The sequence below is a fragment of the Neovison vison genome, chromosome 7 (assembly GCF_020171115.1).
Source record: "Neovison vison isolate M4711 chromosome 7, ASM_NN_V1, whole genome shotgun sequence".
Classification (NCBI taxonomy): Eukaryota; Metazoa; Chordata; class Mammalia; order Carnivora; family Mustelidae; genus Neogale; species Neogale vison.
This window is the reverse complement of record NC_058097.1, coordinates 9,298,425-9,319,639: the sequence shown is the minus strand read 5'-3', so window position 1 is coordinate 9,319,639 and position 21,215 is coordinate 9,298,425. Positions and strand designations below refer to the sequence as shown.

At 45.1% G+C, this 21,215-nt stretch overlaps 1 protein-coding gene across 2 annotated transcripts in view; it reads left to right on the top strand.

Annotated features, from left to right (window-relative positions):
* WWOX (WW domain containing oxidoreductase) overlaps positions 1–21,215 on the top strand; it is a 935,050-nt gene that overhangs the window by 38,477 nt on the left and 875,358 nt on the right. For both annotated transcript variants that reach the window (XM_044255679.1, XM_044255680.1), the window contains exon 5: positions 10,446–10,552. In XM_044255679.1, the coding sequence (XP_044111614.1) occupies positions 10,446–10,552 (107 nt within the window). The remainder of the gene's footprint in view (positions 1–10,445; positions 10,553–21,215) is intronic.

Sequence of the window (21,215 nt, the reverse complement as noted above, 5' to 3'; positions counted from 1 at the left end):
GTGTGGTGTTCTGAGCACCTTCCCATGACTTTGGGAGCAAAAAGAATTTAATCTTTTTAAAGAGGCGAAGTAATATGCCACTTTTTAGAAGGTGAGAGCCAAGGCCGTTCTGAAATTTAAAAAAAAAAAAAAGTGTCAGGGGGGCGCTTGAATTAGAAAGCTCACACTGAAGATACAGGCTGTACAGGCTGTAGCAGGCTTTCGGTTTTTGGAAGCTCTCAGTGGAATGGAGAAGTGTGTGTGTGTGTGTGTGTGTGTGTGTGTGTGTAAGCTCTCAGTGGAATGGAGAAGTGTGTGTGTGTGTGTGTGTGTGTGTGTGTGTAAGCTCTCAGTGGAATGGAGAAGTGTGTGTGTGTGTGTGTGTGTGTGTGTTTTCCTTCTTTCAAACAATCCCTTCCTAACCACTTCTTAATTGACAGGAGTGGAAAATGCCTTGGGAGATAGGCTGGTCCTGGCCCCATTGGTTGTTAAGAAACGAAAAGAAAGGGGTCTTTTTTCTAGACAAGTGTGGCGTGGGACCCCGGTGGCCTCCCTGTTTGCTCTGCATCATAAAGAAGCCTGTCTCTCGAGCAGACTGCAGAGTGACTGAGGCCTGGGTCTTGAAAGGAAATCCCGGCCCAGCTGCGAAAACAATGAGCTACCCAGTAACATAATCCCGCGTGCTTGCAGATTCCGGATTGGGTTCTCTCCTCTTGAAGTGGCTATAAATTCATCCATCAAAGTGAAAAAGGCCAAACTTGAGGGTAAACCTTTCCACTTGCAAACAGCACAGACACTTTGGTTCTCTTACTAATACCGCTGTGCGTGTGGAGTTAAAGACACCGTGGGGGGGGGGGGGGGAGAGAGAGAGAGAGAGAGAGAGAGTGAGTGTGTGTGTGTGTGTGTGTGTGTGTGTGTGTGTGGTTTGTTAGTGATAAAAAAAAAGTTTTGCCCTCCGAAGAGCATAAACACGGGCCAGACCCAGGTCCTGGGTTTGAGATCCTAGAGCTGTTGTGTACTTCCCTGTGTTTGTGCCAGCGAGTGAAGGAGCCTGTGTCTCCTGGAGAGCCTTGACAAGTCACACATGTTTCTTCGTCCTATAGGCTGGATTTAAGTTTGTTTTTTTTAACGGGGAAGACTTTGGATTTTTGTTCTTCTGTCTTGTCCTGTGTCAGTTATCTTCCTGAGCATCTGGCTGCATTTGTAAAAGTCCCATGTATGCTTTGTTAAAAAATACGGTGTGGTGTCACTTCCTTCTTGAGTCGGTGGGGAGATCTTTGTCCTTGGCCTTCATAGAGTCTCCACCCTAAACTTCAGCACTGAAGCCTTTCAGAAGTGAAGGAAGAAACTCGAGCATGACTTGTAAGGCTATGGTGTTAAGGCCGTCCCTTGTAAAAGGACTCACTGGTTGAAAGCGTAGAGGAAAGGTTAAGTCTGTACTTGTACATTGTTGACCTTGGAGAATGTGGAAAGAAACGTTATTTCTGCAGATTAGCTATGCCTTCTGGTAGGCCTTACGGAGAGAACTGTTTGTGAAAGCAAAGGATGGTGTTCATTCTGAGCCCTGTGATGAAATATTAAATAAGAGCGAAGGTAATTTGATAATGCATCACAGTTTGGGGACAGATTCCATTAAGTAAGTACGTTTACATAATCAAGTAGCTGAAGAGGCTTAGGTCCTTTGCCTTGACAAGATGACACCGAAAAGAAATGGGCATTGTTGGTAGGCTGTGGTGTGGGGACCATTTCTCTCAGAAGGACGACAGCTTAGTAAGGTTTGGCTTACATCATACAAATGCCAAACATGGAAACATATGTCACGAGAGACATAAAGAACACACATCAGAGTCTTTCGGTCGGTGGAACAAGATACAGAACAGTTAGCAGTTGGGCAGGTGAGTGGTGTTCCCAACTGGATTTTTCCTGCCCTCAGGGGGCTCCTGCAAGTGCGGGGCTTGAACTCACCTGCCCTGGACTCAGGCCACCGCACCTCCTGTTTGTCCTTTGATCTTGTGAGTGCCCGTGCCTCTGGGCTGCTAGTTTTCTCAGTGGTGCGATGCTGACAGTGACGTGTCGGAGCGTTGCTGTGAAGAGCACCTCAGAACTAAGGCACGTATCCCTGAAGCCCCTGGCACGGCAGCCCCCACGTAGTGGCACTCCCACGTCCTCCTCGCCTTCTTCTTTGGTCCTTCTCTAAAAACCGGCATGCTCAGAAAATACAGTAGTCCTGTTCTCTTTCCTTTCTCACTTGTCTTGCTCTTTCTCTGTTAAAATTTGTGAAGGCCTATAAATGATCAGTTAGATCCATTCTGTTATTCCCTTGTAGCGTCTTACTCTTATGCTCTACACGTGTGTGCTAAAAATGGAAGTAGCATCTGTGTGGGCATACGCAGGTGAGTCTTCCCAGCCCCCAAGCGATCGCTCACACGCTCAGGGGGCCAGTGTTAGCACATACGTAGACACACACCCGCCTTCCCTTCGTATGCCACCGAGGGGATCACCTGCGCATGCCGTCCTGTGCTTTGATTTCTTTTTTTCTTTGTAATGGAACAGGAGATGTTTCCTTGTCTTTCCCTCTCGGGTCACCTGGTTCTGCTGGATGACAGCACGGCCCTTGGCTCTGGATGCGCCATGTACTTCCCTTAACAGAGGGGACGTCTGGATGGGTTCCCGTTTTTTGGCTATCGCAAGTGATGCTTGTTGAACACTCCTGTCGCATGTTGGCTCACACGGGCAGGTATATTTGTAGGACTCTTTTCTGGATGGGGAAGAACTGGGTGAAAGGGTGTGGCCATGTACACTTGGATGGAGATAGCCCAGTTGCCCCCAAAGATGTTGAGTCCCTTTGTATTCCACTCTCTTGCTCCCCCCACCATTAATACATGTGGTGGCCTAGTGTGCTGGCACCCTGACCTGCACGGACCCTGCTCCGTTGAGGTGCTCTTACTAAGTCTGTCTTCACTGGGCTGCCTAGGGCCATGTTAATTCCAATCTCTTTGGGCACTTTTCTCTCTATGATTGCTAACACATGGGAATCGGACGCACTGTCACTGGCAGGTCGGATGAGAGCTTCCTTAGCCAGCCCAGCAGCACCACAAGTAGGCAGCCTGGGGTTCGTCTTGCCTCCTGAGAGATCCCAGGTAGTCACTCGGAATTGATTGTTTAGTTTTAGGAAAGTTCCAGCCTTAGCATTGTAGTGCCCCAAACGCCTGGCCATATATCAAGAAGATAGTCCACGTGAATGGGCTGTTCCCTACCTCTGGATCCCCATCTCTCGAATTGGTGTCTTTCTTTGGTAGATATTTATATTTGAGGCCTGTTGATTTTGTGAGGTGTGTTTGGGAAGCTCTGTGTGGGACTTGTTGCCAGCTGTGTATAAGACACATTTAAAAGCAGGGTTGGTTATGACTTACTTTCCTCTGGAGAGGCCTGAATAGGTCTTATAATTTATTAAGAGCTGGCAGTTGCAGTGAGGATGGAGGGAGTGTGATTTCTGACTCTTTGGAACTCAGAGCTATAGAACTGAAACGGCGTGGAAGGTAAACACGCTCGATCAGGCAGGTCAGGCAGCCCCAGAACCAGCGGCGTGGGCTATCCGGTCCTGGCACCTGTGGCGTTGACCTCGCAGTGGTGGCCAATGTGTATCCTTGAACTTCACTGGAGACACCCTCAGAGCATTCGATGTCAGTGTTACAGTCAACAGTGAGTCACCGTAACTTCATTTAGGCGAATCACATGGGTTTGGGAAGTATGGTCCTTGTCCTTAGAGGGAGGATCTGGTAAATGCTGAACGCCATGGTTTATTAACGTGAAAATTGTCCCCAAATTTGAATTTTCTCCAAATTTAACTCAGGATGAAAGATAGGCTTCTCTTCTTGTTCTGTACCTGATGGTAGAGCTCCAGGCAGGGGGGAGTTGGCTGATGCTGGAATGTTCCACAACCTGTTGATTCCTTCCTCAAGATTGCTTTAGTGGTGTGTTGGGGGGTGGGGATCACCATCTTCCTGGCCTTTTAATTGTGTGCAGTTACAAGTAACATTTGTCTCCAGCGTTTCTCAATTATAAATTAATAATAACAACCCATTAGAAATTACGGGTGTTGTAAGCCCCAACTCCTTTGGGCATCTTAATAAAAATGATAATTAAAACCATAATTTACAGTAAATGGGGACACTGCCCAAGTAAATCCACAATATGGAGAAAATTAAAAAACTCAAACCAGAAGGAGCCTTCCTAGCACCAGGGAAAGAACTGGCCTTGTTCTTAGCTCCTACTCGATTGGGAGCTTTGTTCCCACCCCGATGTCCTTTGTGCCTGTGGAATCTGTGACTCTGTCCCCACCTATCTGTCCTGCCGGTGAGTCTCACCAGCAGCGGTCACCTGCTCCTTCTGCCCCCTCCACCACCACACACAAACCCAGTCCTCCTTTGTAGTCAGTGCCTGGGTCAGCCGACCAGTGGCTGGCCTCTCGTGTGGCCAGGCTCAGTGGTGAGCCTCCCGTGTGGCCAGGCTGCTGTCTCTGGAGACTTGGGGTGCCCCCTCAGACTGAGACTCAGGCGGTCATCAGGCTCTGGAGAAGTTCGCTTCCCAAATTATTTTCTCACCTCAGAGGGCGCCCATTCCCTCGGCTGGTCCCACGGCTTCAGGGTCTTCAGCTCAGCCACCTTCTGCAGGACCACCAGAAGCATCTTAAATAGACAGACTAGTAACGATTGTAACTATTTAATATGTGTCGCGGTCTGCCATGTCATTGTGGAGTTAGAACACGGAGAGCCGTTACTGTCATTCACAGCGCGCCTGCCTGCTGCCTGCCCGCTGCCTGCCACGGTCCACGGTTTCTGCTTGTCGGACTTGGCCTTTGTCTCCCGTCCGGTTGCCTGTTCTTCCATTACACGGGCCCCTCCCCAGTCCATGATCTTGTCTTGCTGTGCCCCCAGCCTTTCTTTTTTGTGTCCTCTGGTCATAGCATAGCTCCTGCCCACAGTTTCTGCTACTGCTCAGTGGCATTTGGGAAATGCCAAGAAGGTGGGTTTTAAAACATGTACCACATATATCCCAGTTCCTGTGGGTCGTCCCCCTGCGTTTCCTTGTGTAGGGGTGACCGCGGCCGCCAGGCCTTCCGTGGGGTAGTTGGCATCCTGATCTCATGCTTGACTGAGTGGGGCTTGACAGGGTTGTAGTCAAATCTTGAGCAGGTCAGCCATTTTTTGAGGTGTGGCCATCCGGATGTGAAAATTCTGATTGTGGCGGTTTTGTGGCAAGGCTGGAGCATTGTTTCTAGTGTGAATGTCACCTATTTAATGGGTGTCTCAGCATCAGGTGCCTGCTGTGGTCTGGCAGGTGAAGTCAGCAGTGTGGGTGGTGACTGTGGTGGACAGGAGGACACAGTCCCTGACTCTAGCCGGTGGTGGCCGTGGGGTGGGGGCCCAGTGTGGCCACTTGTATGCTTTTTCAGAGGTGTTGGACGTCTGCCCTCAGATAGGTAATCTGGGTTTTTAATGCTGGTCACCAGTTCCTATGAGGAAAGAAGGGAGGAAGAGAGGGTGGGAAGTGGGGAGGAAGGAGAGGAAGGGAGAGAAGGACGGAGGGAAACAATGTTTGAGCTCAACCAAACAGGCCGTGGGTTTGATTTATCCCGTGGTCACCAGTCTGTAACCGCCATTCTTGAGAATGAAAGCTGGTGTGAGAAAAGCGGATATTTAATATTTTGGGGGGGGTATGTTTTCCCTTTTATGGTACTTTAATGTTTCTATGCAAAGCTTAAAACCCGACAGCGAGATATTAAACCTTGTGGCCACTTAATCTTCCTGATCGGATCAGACGTAACAAGTGCGAGGAAGCAGATGCTGCCCGTTGTTTTAGAATGTCTTCTATTTTCTTTGTATTATTAGCTTTAAATATTCTTCTGAACGCACTAGCCACCTCCATGCAGTTAAGCCGGTTCAATTTAAACATTGTCATAAAGTTAATTTTTTATAAGATGAATCAGGTTATTAAATTTAGTAAACCATTGCTTTTATTATTTGCACAAACTTTGGCACTCTGCAGAATTGGCTCAGCACTACTACATTTAGCTAATTAAACTGGTCGTCAGCCGTGGAATTAGGAGCATGAGGGATGCTATTCTCAGGAGCTTTTCCAAGACTTTAGCAGTAGGTAGCATTATTAAACTTTCTTTTCTTTTTCTTTCTTTCTTTCTTTCTTTTTGTTTCCTTTCCTCTCTCTTTTCTTTTTTCCCCCCATAAAACTGCACACTCTGGAGCTGTGGTTTACTGTGAGCATGTCATTGTCCTTCCTGCTCCACCTTCATCTTTTGAAATATCCACACTTTGGTTTGGCTCCAAAGGCACTTGTAAAGGATAAGAAAATGGAGCCGTGCTCACAGTTTTTAAAAGGAGACCCGCAGCATGGAATGCATTGCTCAGCTAAGGGAGGACCCAAGAGCCAGAGCGTCATTTTACGCGACTCGGGTAGAGGGAGTGAGCGCCAGCAGCAGCCGGGGACTCCGTGAAACCCAGAGGCTGCCGGCTTGCGGCTGCGGCCCGCCGCTGTCATCACGTTGGGCGCCTGCCTTCCTTTCCTTAATAAAAAGCCCTTTGCCGTATGTCATTTTGTCGACTGAGATAGCATGACTTAAACAGGTGTGTTTGGTAAGATAAACTTTGATAGGAAACGGGCATGCTCTTCCTCACAGATTTCTAGGTAGTGTCATTAAAAACCACGGTGAGTTCCATTTTTGCAGGATCTTAGTATTTATTCATTATCTTAGAAAGGGCTATCAGTGTTCGTGCGTTGTTGCCAGAGTGCTGTCCGTGTTGTTTGACACGACTTGGATTGTTTTGCAGCAGTCTGGAGTTGTAGCCTATTAACAACTGTAACACTCGTTCCTTTGGCAGGTATTTGTTGAATCCTACTGGGTGTTCCTTCATCCCGTGGGACACAGGGATCGAAAAGGCCCACATTATAAGGAGTTTGTAGTTAAACTGGTAAATGGAGCCTGGGGTCAGCCGGGCCCTGCATTGTCTCAGTGCCCTCTCGGTCCCTTAAAAAGATGGTTGCTCGTGAAAGACCAAGCATTGTGTCTGCCGTCTTTCCCATAATCATTTTTTTTTAATACTCTCTGATGAAATACGATGAAAAATATTCCTGATAATTGCTCCGACCTGGACATTTCACAGGGACGCAGAGTCCACCATCTCAACAAGATCTTGTGGGAGTGCAGGGGAAGTCATTTTTGGTCACTTCGCATTCCTTCCATATGGCTGTCAGCATTTCATTAGTCTGATTGATGTAGCACATCAGTTAGCAAGATTTCGCCCTATGCCTGCCCCCATCCAGTTTTGGAACAGCTGGGCTGCAAAACCTGGTGTTTTACTTCTTTCTCTTTTCCCCAAATGATGTAGGTGCTTCTTGCCAATGGTGGTAAGTGGTGTAATTGGCATCACGGATCAAATTGAGTAAACTTTAGGTTATTGTCTTCTTGCTCTGTGACTCAAAGATAACGGCTTCAATGAACTTTCACTACATACACCAGGGAGGTTGCAAACTGATATAGATGTTAAGTATTTTAGAGTTGAAATCCTTTGGGCATCATATTAGAATCAGATTCAAGTATAGGATGTTGTTCTTACATAATGATAAGTGAATATCTTGGTATATAGAACTTGGCATCATCTGAAAAATAACTCAAGTCAACTCAATAGTGAAGTTCACATGCGTTCTGGACCCAGTATCCACACAAACAGAATGGTGGCTGTTGTGGGTCATTTCCTTAAATTCTGGTTGATGTTAAAGCTTGTCAACTCTTGGGCTGCTGCTGGGAGCAGATGGAGGAGAGAGTGTTAGTTTTCAGTCATACTGAGTGTGCTGTATCTGATAGGTCATACAATCAGATAGGAGACACAGGCTTTACACCAAAGATTTTGGAAAGAATGGGAATTAACACTTGTTTTCTACCTACTATTGTTCTATTGGGCTCCTAGTGTTTACTAGTTACTCCTCATTTTAAGAAAGGGTTTCTGGGTTTCTGATGGGTTAAAGGCATAACTCACTGCTTATAATTAGCTAGAGCTGGGGTCGACATCGGTGTCAGACTCCTGACTTTGAGTTTCGCACTGTGCTGTGCTGGCTTCCCCTGAGAGCTCGTTTATATAAATAGACTGGCCTCCATGAAGATTAGATAGATGGAAGATAGGAGGGAATGAATTTTGCTAGACTCTTTCACGTGGCAATCTCAGTAACATAACGGTAACTCTGATTTTTCGTACATGAAAACAGTATCTTGGAAATAGTTGTTTGTGGTCATTGGACATGGCTTTGGCGGAATTGCATTGCTGCTCCTTCTAGTAGGACTGATTCATGTGTTTGGGTGTACTCCATGTGGTCTCCCGCACAGCTTACAAGAGAAGATGTGCCTTAGAGCAGTGATGGGGGGTTCGGGCTCTCAAATTAGATTTCATAGAGTTCTGGTTTTTTCACATTTTGCCAACATTTGGTTTGGTCATCTGAAAAAACAGTTTTTAAAAAAAATTTTAACCATTGTAGTAATGGTTATGTAATAGTATCGCATTGTATCTTTTAAATTTTTTCATCTCATTTTATCTTTGATTTACACTTCTCTCATGACTAAAGAGTTTTTAGGCTTATAAGATGTTGGGTTTTTCTTCTTTTTCTATTTTTTTTTAAGATTTTTATTTATTTATTTGACAGACGGCAAGAGAGGGAATATAAGCAGGAGGGTGGGAGAGGGAGAAGCAGGTTTCCTGCTGAGCAGAGAGCCCAATGGGCGGCTCGATCCCAGGACCCTGGGATCATGACCTGAGCTGAAGACAGACGGTTAACAACTTACTCTTTCTCTATTATGTGGAAGAATTTTTGGAAGATCGATGTTTTTATTTTCTTAAATGTTTGGTAGCCATTCTGTTATAAAAACAGATGCAGAGTTTTCATTTTGAGGCTTTTCTTTAACTATAGAATTTTTCCTAGATTATGCACTGTTATTATCACCAGAGTAATTCTGCTATGTTTTCCAAAACTTACTTACAAACTACTATTGTTATCATTTCGATTTTACCATAAACTTAATATTTGTATAACTTTGTTACTTTCTGCACTTCCCGATTTTTCCTCCTGTTGAAGAGCATCCTTGAATCTCTCCCCTAGTTCACGTCTGCCCATAGCTGGTGACATAGTCTCCTAGCTTTTTGTTTGTCTGGTTTGGTTTATTTAAAAATTTGTTCACCTTGGGGCACCTGGATGGCTCAGTGGGTTAAGCTTCTGCCTTCGGCTCAGGTCATGATCTCAGGGTCCTGGGATCCAGCCCCGCTTTGGGCTCTCTGCTCAGCAGGGAGCCTGCTTCCTCCTCTCTCTCTGCCTGCTTCTCTGCCTACTTGTGATCTATCTGTCAAATAAATAAAATCTTAAAAAAAAAAAAATTTGTTCACCTTTATTTTTGAGGAATACTTGCACTGGGGACGCCAAAGCCAGCTCATCTCTCTTGTCTTTTCTGCTTTTCCAGCGTGCCCCCCGCCCTGCTGCCCCCCCCCCGCCAAATCCTTACTTAAAATGCCCCTCTGATGCCTTCAAGGCTGTGTGTGTGCACGTGTGTAGGTTTCATTCAGCTCTTCTCATTGCTCCCAGTGGGAGGGTGGCCGCCGTTGTGGGATACGTGCAGCACAGCACAGAGCACATCACCCAGAGCATAGTAAATATGTTGTATGTTTATTTTCCTTTTCAGGCCAGTTTTTTCTTATTAGACTGTGAGGTCTTGAAGGGCAGTGGCCATATCTGAGTCCTTATATGTCCTTAGTCTTTATATTATGTGTGTGTATATATATATATATATTTTTTTTTTTTTAAAGATTTTATTTATTTATTTGACAGAGATCACAAGTAGGCAGAGAGGTGGGCAGAGAGAGAAGGGGGAAGCAGGCTCCCCGCTCAGCAGAGAGCCCAATGCGGGGCTGGATCCCAGGACCCTGAGATCATGACCTGAACCGATGGCAGAGGCTTACCGCCCCCCCCCCGCCCCGAGCCACCCAGGCTCGCCCACTTAGTCTTTATATTTAACACAGATCTGCTCATCAGGCAGTGGTTATATATGGCAGACTGTGCTGTGGGCTCTTCTGTGGTTTTTCCTACACCGTTGGGGATGGTGTGTAGGCTAGGTTTTCTCAACCTCAACAGTGTTGACATTTATTGCCAGATGATTCTTTCTTGTGGGGATTGTCTTGTGCTTTGTAAGGTATTTTTTGCACCCCTGACCCTTCCACACTAGATGCCAGTAGCACCCTGTCCCCAGTTGTGACCCCTGAAAATGTCTCTAGACATTTGTACCTGTCTAGCAGGGGACAGATTGCCTCTGGCTGAGAGCCCCTCTGGTTGTGTGTGGTGCTCAGTCAAGGCCGTTCAGCTGAGTCAATGTTTTGCATTATGTTTTCTAATGTTGACTTTCCTTTAAACTGTAGGGTTTGAAACTGCCAAGTCTTTTGCCCTCCATGGTGCCCACGTGATCCTTGCCTGTAGGAATATGACAAGGGCCAATGAAGCTGTGTCACGGATTTTAGGAGAATGGGTAAGTAAACCCTTGACCATTTTTTTTTTAAATTGTCAGATACACATGCTGGGATAAACACATGGAGGTTTTAGTGCAGTGCATAAAGTTTATTGCTCTTGGAATAACGTTTTCTTTATTTTTAAAGTCTTGCTCATTTTGTTTATTTTATGAATGAAAGGACCAACAGGCCTGTTATCCACACATTGTTTATGGTTCATTGTCAATGTCATCTTCTTTATTAGTCAGAGGCTTGAGAATGTTTACTCATTCAGCTCATTTATTAAGAAAATAAAATGTGGTTAATGCCCATGCATGCAGCTGAGAGTTTGTTATGCTTATGGTTTTTAGGATTAGGAAGCGGTGGGCTTTAACACCATCTCTGTTTTTTACTTTTCACTTCTCTCTCTCTGTGCGGGTGTTGGTGCTGGTAAGTCTGTGCACAAACATTTATTGAGGGCCTGAGGTCCTCTTGAGGTTGAGGACATCTCATATCAGACAGAACAAAATCCCCGCCCTCCCTTGGGCTTTACTTCCTACGTATGGAGAAATGGACTGTAAGGGATTATTTAATACACCGCCGGGTTGTTATAAATGCAGTGAAGTGCGGTAAAGCAGAGAGGGATGAACAGTTACAACGTGGGCTATTTTACTTGGGGTACTTAGCAGAGAACCCTCTGAAGTGGTGGCATTTCATATGAGACTGGACCGAAGTAAAGTAGCAAGCTACGCCAGTGTCCGGGGACAGGGTTTCTAAGCGGTAGGAACAGCATGTGCCGAGGCACAGAAGTCAGAGTGTGCTGGAGGATTCAGGATCAGCACGGAAGCCTGTGTGGCTAGAGCCAGATGGCAGAGGTGGAGGTGACAGAGGTGCTGCGGGGGTGTCCCTACGGCCTCAGAGCCAGTGAGGAAGGCGACAGCAAGAGGTCTGATCTAGAGAGTGGCCCGGGTCAGTCACTTTTGTAGAATGGTCGCTGGGCTTTGGCGTGAAGTATAGACCATGTTCATTTATTTGCTTGTCATTTATTCACATGTTTACGATGTGAACCCTGTCATAGGTACTGGGGGATATACTGTCTCTGTACAGCTTTCAGCCCAGAGCGGAAATCAGGTTTAACCAAAGGCACAGAAACATCAATGCGAACTTGGAATGGTGTTACTAGGTACTAGGTCCTTCCTAGTACCTACCTAGTACCTAGGTAGTACCTACCTAGTACCTAGTACTCCAAAAGTGGTGATAAGGCCTGGAGCTGGGGGATGTTTGGAGTCTCTGAGAAGGAAGTAACTGAGCTAAGATCTCAGGAAAGACTTGGGGGAGGACAGAGAAGGTCAGACTGGGCAGAGGGAATGGGCTGTGTGAACGGCCCTGGGAGGAAGAGGAGGATATGGAGGAGGAGACCCTCCAGTGGCTGGGAGCAGAACATAGAGCATGTCTGACAACCCTTCCCAAGGCTGTCTTTGTTTTCTTACTTTTTCTTTTTTTTTTTTTAAGATTTATTTATTTATTTATTTGAAAGAGAGAGACAGAGAGAGCAGGAGCAGGAGGGGTAGAGCAAGGGTCAGAGAGAATCTAAAGCCCCACACTGAATGCAGAACCCGACAGGGGGGCTCGATCTCTGGACCCTGAGATCACAATCTACGCCAACACCAAGAGTCAGATGTGCCACCCAGGCACACCCACTCCTTTTTTTTTTTTTTTTTTTTTTAATTAAAGATGTCTTTGTTTTCTGAACACTGTGGAAGATTTCTTGCCATTGGAAGAGACAGACCATGATTCCTTTAGGAGAATGTCTGGTGTTCTAAGCTAAAAAGTGATCAAAGTTAAGAAAAGGAAGATTTGTTCTGCTTTTTTATAGTATATTTCAAATGAAATATTTCAAATTCAGTATATATTTCAAATGAGCCCTTGTCTTGAGTTCTCTGGGTTCTTTATTTTCAGTTAAATTAAAAAAAAATATATGGGGCCTATTTTCTTCTGCTGGTCTTAGTATCTCTTTAAGGCTTAAGTTTAATCGCCTGTGTTAGGTGATGTAGTAATCACCGTCAGAGACGTAGAAGGCGAACAGATGGTAACATAGGGTCTGAATCTTCACACAGGCCTGTGAAGGTAGAAAATAAAAGGCAAACTCCCTTCCAGTCCTTTTCTTAGAAGGTAAATATTATTAACCATTTCTTTTATCTCCTAGCAGACATACACATGTTGTTACATACTAAGATTTTTTTTCCACTTAATACCATTTGGAGATCTTTTCTAATCAGTCATGTAGGTCCACCTCGTTTTTGGCTGCTGTATAATCTCCATCATGTGCTTATGCTCCAACTTATCTGAGCAGTTTCTCTTTCAGTGGACCTTTAGGTTGTTAGCATTGTTTTGCTATTCCAAGTGATGCTTTCTTAAAGTTCAGTCTCCATATTTTCACCACAAATTGGGTATAAACTTTGCTACGGTGAGCATTCTTCAAATATGCTTTCGTGAGTGACACAGGGCAGAGTCTTAGCAGTGGACCCATTGATTTAAAGCGTGTTTTTATTTACAGTTTTATTAGCAGCTTCCCAGTTGTCATCTAGGGGGATCGTAGCGGTTTCTATCCCCACTGTTAACGTGGAAGACGAGAGTTATCTAGCAACAGTGTCAAACCTGTAACATTTTGCCCATATAATGTTATACTTAAATTGAGAAGAATGGAATTCAGTGGCTCTAATGATATCGTAAGAACCATGTTGTACAATGATACGAATATTTAAGGCAGTCTTAGAAGGTAATACTAAAACACAAATGTTTATGCATTTTAAAAATTATCTTCTTTCTTCTTTATATATAAGCACAGGTACATCTATATTAAACGCATTATAACCCTTATTTGAGGCAAAGAGGCAGGAGGCCCTGGGTGTTCCCTGTTTACCTGTGGGGCCTCAGCAAACCTTTCAATCTGTTTTGTTTCTCTGTTTCCTCACCTCTGACAAAGAAGGTTGAGTGGTAGGAGCATAAAGATACAGCGTTTAATTTCTCTTTCTTGCATTTTTGGGTCTCTAGGAGTCACTTTCAGATGACACATACATCCTTGCCTGCTTTCCTTCTGTAGTCTCAGTCACTTGACGTCATCTGGCCAGCAGTGCTCTCAGAGAAAGAGTTACTCCAAAATATTCACTGCCAGACGCATGAGTTACGGAAATGGAAACAAAAACAAAACTAATGCTCGCATGGCGTTTCAGACATTTAAATCAAATTTTGTAGGTTGTAGACTAATCTCTTGATCATATCTCATCTGTTCGCTTGTTCCCTGTGAGCACCATTATACCATTTCCTCATCCCCCTAGATTACGATTATGGAAGCTCAAATGTGGTACCAAAAGCCATTTCGAATCATTGCACCATCACTATAGTGTCAAGTGTGTGCGAACCTGCCTTTGTGATCCACGTCGAGCTGCCCTCCCTAGCCCACCGTCGGCGCGTGCTGGGCTGGCTTCCTTTAGGCCCTCACCCCATCTCTGCGCCGGGACTTACTCTGGCACATCATTAAATACCACCTTCTTGTGTTTCTCAAGGTCAATTTGATTGACTCTGGTTTTTCCAGCTGCTAGCCGGCTTGAGCACGTTCATACTTTGTCTGGGAGGAAGCCTCTCGGTAGCAGAGCCGGGAAGGTACTGCAGCATATTGGCGCCTCACGGGAGACTCTCGAAATGATCCAAAGTTTTTTGTTGCAGCAAAAGCTCACTCTGAAGTCTGTGGGCCATTTGGCTTAGTGTTGGCTCGTGTGTGCCAGGGCTCGGCAGGCATTCTCAGCTTGGCTCTGGAGTTGGAGTTCGTGCCTCCTTCCCCAACTTGTTCTTCCCTGCCTGGTCTTTCCTTCCCTGCCTTCACGGCCCATTCTAGAACTGCCGTGTTCCAGAACATTCACGTCTGCCTCCAAGCCGGTGGGACGTTATTCTCACGCTCACCACGGGAGATCTAACAACCACCCTTCATGGAGTCCCTGTCATGTGCTCTCTCCCGGGCGACGCACTTCATAGCCCTGCTCAGGCAATGCTAAAGCCTGGTTTTCTCCTTTTACAGAAGAGCCATGGGAGGGCTCAGAGGGTGAAGGGACCCTCCCAGAGTCACACAGCTGATGAGCCCAGAGGCAGGTTCCTGGCACAGTTGGTTCATCTGGCTTCCAAAGGGAAAGTCTATCTACTTCGTGGCCTGCCTTTACTACCACATTCGGCATCATGCATGTTCATGACCTTTCAGGTTTTGCTTTCAGCATTGCTAGTTGCTATTTGAGGGATTAATTTCAGGATTAACCCTGGTTTCTCACAGGAAGCAACACCCATGTACCTTATTGGTCTAAGCAATCCCTTTTCATTCAAGACATCCTTTACAGAGTTCTCAGACCAGTTTTTGGGGATCTAGCTATTTAGTAAAATACAACTTAAATGAAAACACATTCCATATGGAATTTTATTACAAGTCTATATGTAATTATGACTACTAATAATTATTTCATGGGGAAATGCCCTCCTGCTGTGATGTTTTGGATGCTTGGAAGTTAGTAATAAGAATTGAAAACAATTAAAATTGGATATCATGGACAATATAGAAGTAAACTACCCTCTTAAAAGGCCAAACCATTTAGCATAGTTTGAAGAGGAGGGAAGGAGGGAGGCCCATCATTCCCTAACTGTATTTAAATGAAGAGCCTCTGGAACTGGGGTTCAGTACCTGTGTTGTTAAGCAGTCCTCTTTAGGAGGATGTGATCTACCTCATTTACGGCTGTAAGTGGATTATGGACTAGGGTCCTCTCCCTCTAAGACAAGCACCTAATTTTTCCTGAAGCATGGCAACAAGCCCATATGACTGGCTGAATAGCACGTTTACTTTCCTGTTTTCAGGATGGGGTGGATTCTCTTTTATTTAGCAGCACTGTCTGGCTGTTAGGAGTCCATGTGAGTTCTCTACGTTTGGGACACTGATAGATGTGTCTGAGTGCCTCCTGTGCTGTGCGGTTGATACTTTCCTTTCTTCCATAAGTATTTATCCAAGGCAAGTTCCGTTGCTGTGTTTTTGGAGGTATGGCCCGTCCCACTCTCCATCCTGAAATCTGAGGACCTCCAGAGGCATCGTATACAAAGAACTATAGTTGATCGGGTATCAGAACACGTTTTATAAACAGCCACAACAAGTCCAGCAACCCAGTGTAGAGCTCTCCGAAGGCCCAAGAGGGAGCTCCCACTTCCTCTCTCTTCTCTCACCTTGTTACCATTCCTGAGTTTTAGATTCTTAAAACTTGGGAAATGAAGTGTCTTGTCCTGGGGAGCAAGGAGGTTGAATAGAGCTAAAGGAGCTGGGCCTGAGACCACCTGTCTACCCACCTGTTGTGTGCAGGATCAAAAGCGGCCAAGGCTGGGGTTGCTGGAGGGAATCAAAAGAGTCGGGGAGGGGGGCCCTGGGTGGCTCAGTGGGTTAAAGCCTCTGCCTTTGGCTCAGGTCATGATCCTAGTGTCCTGGGATCAAGCCCCGAGTCGAGCCCCACATCAGGCTCTCTGCTCAGCAGGGAGCCTGCTTCCTCCTCTCTCTCTGCCTGCCTCTCTGCCTACTTGGGATCTCTGTCTCTGTCAAATAAATAAATAAAATCTTAAAAAAAAAAAAAAAGAGTGGGGGAGGTCAGCCTGCCTCATGTGTGCCAGGCCCTTACTCAATCTGCTTATCACTTAAAAGATTTAACATATAGGGCCTGCCCATCATTGAAATGTGGGGCCCAATGAATATTCAGAAGCTCTAGCATCTACTAGAGATGGAGATAACCAACGAGGTGGGCAGAAGTGGCCTGGTCTGAGAAGAGGGGCTGGCTGATGGCCCTCCCTTGGAGTTATTATGTGACCCACCTGATTCCTCAGAATGTGGCTTAGACCTATTCCCCATCATAAGGGAGGAGTGACTCAACTATGTTTAGTTTGGTGAGAAACTTTGGTCCCCAAGGAAGACTTCAAGCCCATGCTTTTCTAACTTCTGCTTTTACTTGGCCTAGACTTCAGGTTTTACTAGAGACTGGTTAAGATGACATGCCCTTGGCCAGGAGGATGCAGCAGGGATCCAGCTCAGCTGCTCTCTTTTTCTCATGGGTATTTTAGCCAAGATTCCCAAGAGGTCTAGAGAAGGCAGGCTGAGTGGTCTTCAGGATACCTCCTGGGCAGATAGGGCAGATCATCTCCAGCTGATAGCCATTGCTATAAAATATGCTTTGTTATGTCACCCTGTGACCTTGGGTGAGTTTCTTAACTTCTCCAACCATGGTTTCTTCATCTGTAAAATACAAATAATTATATCTATGCCAGGAGACCAGAGTAGCTGTGAGTATTAAATGCACTGACCATGTGTCTATGTAGTATTTAGCATGTTGTGGGGGGTAGATTAAGTATTCAGTTCCATTTCATCCGCTGCCATGAGTAACACTAATATCAGTTTCTTATTCGTACGTGAAGGTACAAGTGATGCTTACTCTTCTTAACCTCTCCAGGTGGGTCCAAGAGGAGCTGTAGGGAGGATGTTTATCAGCATGATTCAAGTGGAGTTGCAATGAATTCTTTCTTTGTCTTCCTGTGTCTGGACTCCTACATTTTATTAGATGTGTATTTAGTTTGTTGATTAGTATTTTCCAGTGGAGCTCATATTAGCACTCAACTGTCATTTGAAAAGCCATCTTAATTATTTATGAGATTGCTTTTTCTTTTGTATTTACAAAGAAATACACTTTGCATATATTTAGGAAAGATGATTAAGGGATCAGTCATCAGGAACAGCTAGCAATGGCTTATACCAAAATGGTTATTGAGAAAGCAGGGAGATGAGGGGTAAAAAGAAAAGATTTATTAGTCAGAGGTAATGGGATATGCATGTGTTAGGGAGAGCGCATGCCCGGTTGACTGTAACCACACAGTTTGATGCTGGCGGGACTGAAGTGTCATAATTATTCCCGTCTTCGATTGAGTTGATAGCGAGGCTGTTGATCTCATTGGAGGGAAGGCATGTGGAAAGCTGACAGAACCGTGTCCTATTGCAGCCTCACTGATAAGGATTGGAAATGATGGTTTTAGTAGTATTTGCAGATATGGAGGGCTTGGTACCAAGCAGTGTATTAGGCACATGGGTTTGACACTTCTCTGTGCTTTTTTTTTTTTTAATTTATTTTTTATTTTTTTAAAAATATTTTTATTTATTTATTTGACAGACAGAGATCACAAGTAGGCAGTGCAGCAGGCAGAGAGAGAGAGAGAGAGAGAGAGAGAGAGGAGGAAGCAGGCTCCCTGCTGAGCAGAGAGCCTGATGTGGGACTCGATCCCAGGACCCCGGGATCATGACCTGAGCCGAAGGCAGCGGCTTTAACCCACTGAGCCACCCAGGCGCCCCTTCTCTGTGCTTTTAATAGACACCAGTACCTTATGTTTTCATGACATGGTATTAAGAGTGATGGGGTGGGATGCTGAGGAATAAATGGCTTGTATTTTTAAGGACCATTGGAGAAATTCAGCTACTGTTAGACTCCCTCAGATGTACTCAGTGGCTTTACGATCTGATGTAGCTTTGGCATTTGTGGGAATTTCCCCTTTGAGAATAAAAGCTTAAATTCCTTAATTTGACTCTATAGGTTAGAGGCCTTTGGTATGATGCCGCCTTTTATGCAGTGTGAGTGTTGGGGGGAGACAAGCAGCTCGTGATGCTTGCCTGAGTTGGTGACTTGGCTTGGGAAGGATGACCATCATTCATGGCATTGTGAGTTAGAGGACTCATCCCCATTGTTCTGAACTTTAGCTAAATGAAAAATATAAAAACTATTAATATTATTAATAGTTGTAGATTATTGGGAAAAATTCATCTTAAATCATCTGCTAGATTGGTTCCTCATTTCTTTGCTTTAAAAATTGTTTTTATGTGTAGTATTGGATTTTCAATAAATAAAGTATGATATAAATAAGTCTGCGGGCCAGTGAGAACTATATAAACCACTTGCTTAAATCAATAAGCATATGCACACACACACACAAAGGTAAAGATAAAGTTCTAGAGTTTCCTCTTAGGACACTTCCGTTTTCAAAATGTCACGTTATTATTATCCCCTGCATATGGGGTTGGGTGTTCATATTTGTGACTCTGTAAGGCATGTTGCTTAGCATTTAGCAAGGAAATATCTATGGTATGTGTTAAACCCACTTTGCAGATGAGGCCCTGGATGCTAGCTGAGGTAAAGAGGCTTGCCTAAGCTCACCAAGCTGGGAGTTTGGGGGTGAATCTTGGGTGTGAAGCCATATTTGCCTGGCTCCAAAGTCATCTTGTAACCTAATCCAAAATTCCTGGTGTGCGTTGTGTAAAAAGACCAGCCTCTGTTTTTCAAAGTCTTTTCCAAAGACTGTATTCATAGAGGGTTGCATGTTTATATGTGAATGTCTCTCTGTTCATGATAACGAGGGTCTCTGTGACTGCCCAGGAGAGAGAGCTTCCTGGGTCCCTTTTGGTAATCTGGTGGAGCTGATGTACCTCACCTCACCAAATCCGCTCTCCTACCCAGACCTCCACTCCAAGTGGCATATGGAGTATTTACTGTCCTACTTGGGTTGCTTATTTCACCTTTCTTGTCACAGGCTCTGGAAAGATTATCAGATAACAAATGATATATTCCCCTCATTGACATAATTGTTGTTAAAATATTCTGAGTTTTTAAAAAAAAATATTCTGAGTTTTCTCTGTCTCCAGAATGCCCCAGACTTGTGCCCACTCCTATCCTTGATGTTTTCCATTTCATTTCTCATTCTGAACGTTTTTGCCCTGACACAGTCTTGTGTGCTATTCATTGTTCTTTGATCACTGTCTCTGTGTCTTCATTCTGCCTTCTTTTTTCCCAGCCCCCCTGGCCACCGCTCACAGTCTTGAACTGAATCTTTCAAACTTTATATCCATTGTAACCTTTGTATAATGAGGGCTGTGATTAACTATGGGGTTTAAAAGAGTGGAAGTCAAGCATAGGAGACTAGCTCCAAACCATCACTCCCAATCATGTGAAACCCAAAGCAGATGCATCCTTTCATTAATAAGTCGTCCCTGAATTCTTATTAAGCAATTTTGACATAGTTTGAAGAGATGGATTTCATCTTGAGATGGTGTTCAGCCAGTGGCTCAAAGGCCTGCTTCTGGCCACTAGGCATTTAGCCTCCATTACTTAAGAGGGAAAAAACATGCTAGAGACTGTTTTTCATATTTATTATGGTGCATTCACAGAGAGTCTCAGACATTGCAGTTGTTAGATTAGACAGAGAGGAGAGACAGTGAAACCCTCCTGCGCAAGGACAGATGTAGAGATACGCATAGACGGGACAGCCTGTCTCAGAATGGGGCAGTGCACATGGTAATAGGTTAGGATTTATTTCAAGTGTTTATTTAAAATAGACTAGTTTTAATTTATAGGGAGGCAGTGCAGTGGAGTGCAGGGAGCCTCCGCTTTGAAGTCATACAGACTCGGGACTCTATGCTGGTTCCAGCACATGCTCATTGGGTATCGTTGGGCAAATTTTGTTATGTGTTTGAACCTTGTTTTATTTACCTTTGGAATGGTGCTGGTGATTGCTTTGGTCCTGGTGAAGATGAAGTGAAATAACAGACACTGTGATCTTTTGATATGTGGTAAGAAACAACATTTGGTCTTCCTCCCTGTTTCTGGTGTGAGCACCTAAAAAGCCTTGGACTTTCTTAAGTGGTGGGAGCCCTAGAGGTGTCTTGTGTTTTGTGAATGAGCTGAATTGTGGAACCCACCCAAGGGTGCAGGCTGGTTTCTGGTGAAGCCCACTGTATGATCAGAGGGTTGGAACTTCTAGTCCCACTCCCTGACCTCCAGGGAGGGGAGAGGGCCTGGAGATCAAGTTGAATCATCAGTAGCCGGTGACCTAATCAACCATGCCTCTGTAATGAGGCCTCTGTGAAAACCCAAAAAGAAGAGGGTTCATAAAGCTTCTGGATCGGTGAACACGTGGTGCCCCTGGAGAGTGGTGCCCCTCCAGACGGCCAGGAAGCATTTGCTCTTTCTCACATACCTTGCCCTCCGCATCTTTCCTATTTGGCTGTGCCCAAGTTATATCATTTTGTAATGAACCTGTGACTAGTGATGTAATGGGTTCCATGAGCCACTCAGGGTCTCAGAAGGCACTTACTCTCTTATACAGAGGTGTGGCACACACATGGTAAAGACTCAGGAAGTGGTATCTTCAGGAGAGGCTGACTTATTCACCGTATCCCTAAATTAAACAAATAGTCTCAGAAATCTTGTCAGAAAATGACTTTAAATAAATAAATGATCAGAGTACTAGGACATACCGGAGCCTGTCTTCATCTGCCCATCGATGCATCAGTTAATATTCAGATGCACTAAGGAACAGGGGTTTCCTCCCATCCCCATGGCGTAGAGAGGTGGCCATCCACCTGCCCGGTGCCGGTGGAACAGAGCTGGCCGGACTTCCGCTGAGCCTGGGCTTGCCGATGGAGAGAAGTGGAGAAAAACCGACGCTTTGACCCATTGGGCACTCGTCCCTGCCGCTTAGTCAGCTGGGGGGTGCATATGCGACTGGCTTTTGGAGACCCTAAAAAATGAAGCCTCCCAAGTATCCATGCTGGTTTTAGAATCTATCCATCGAATCTTTGATCCTCTTCTTCTGAGGAG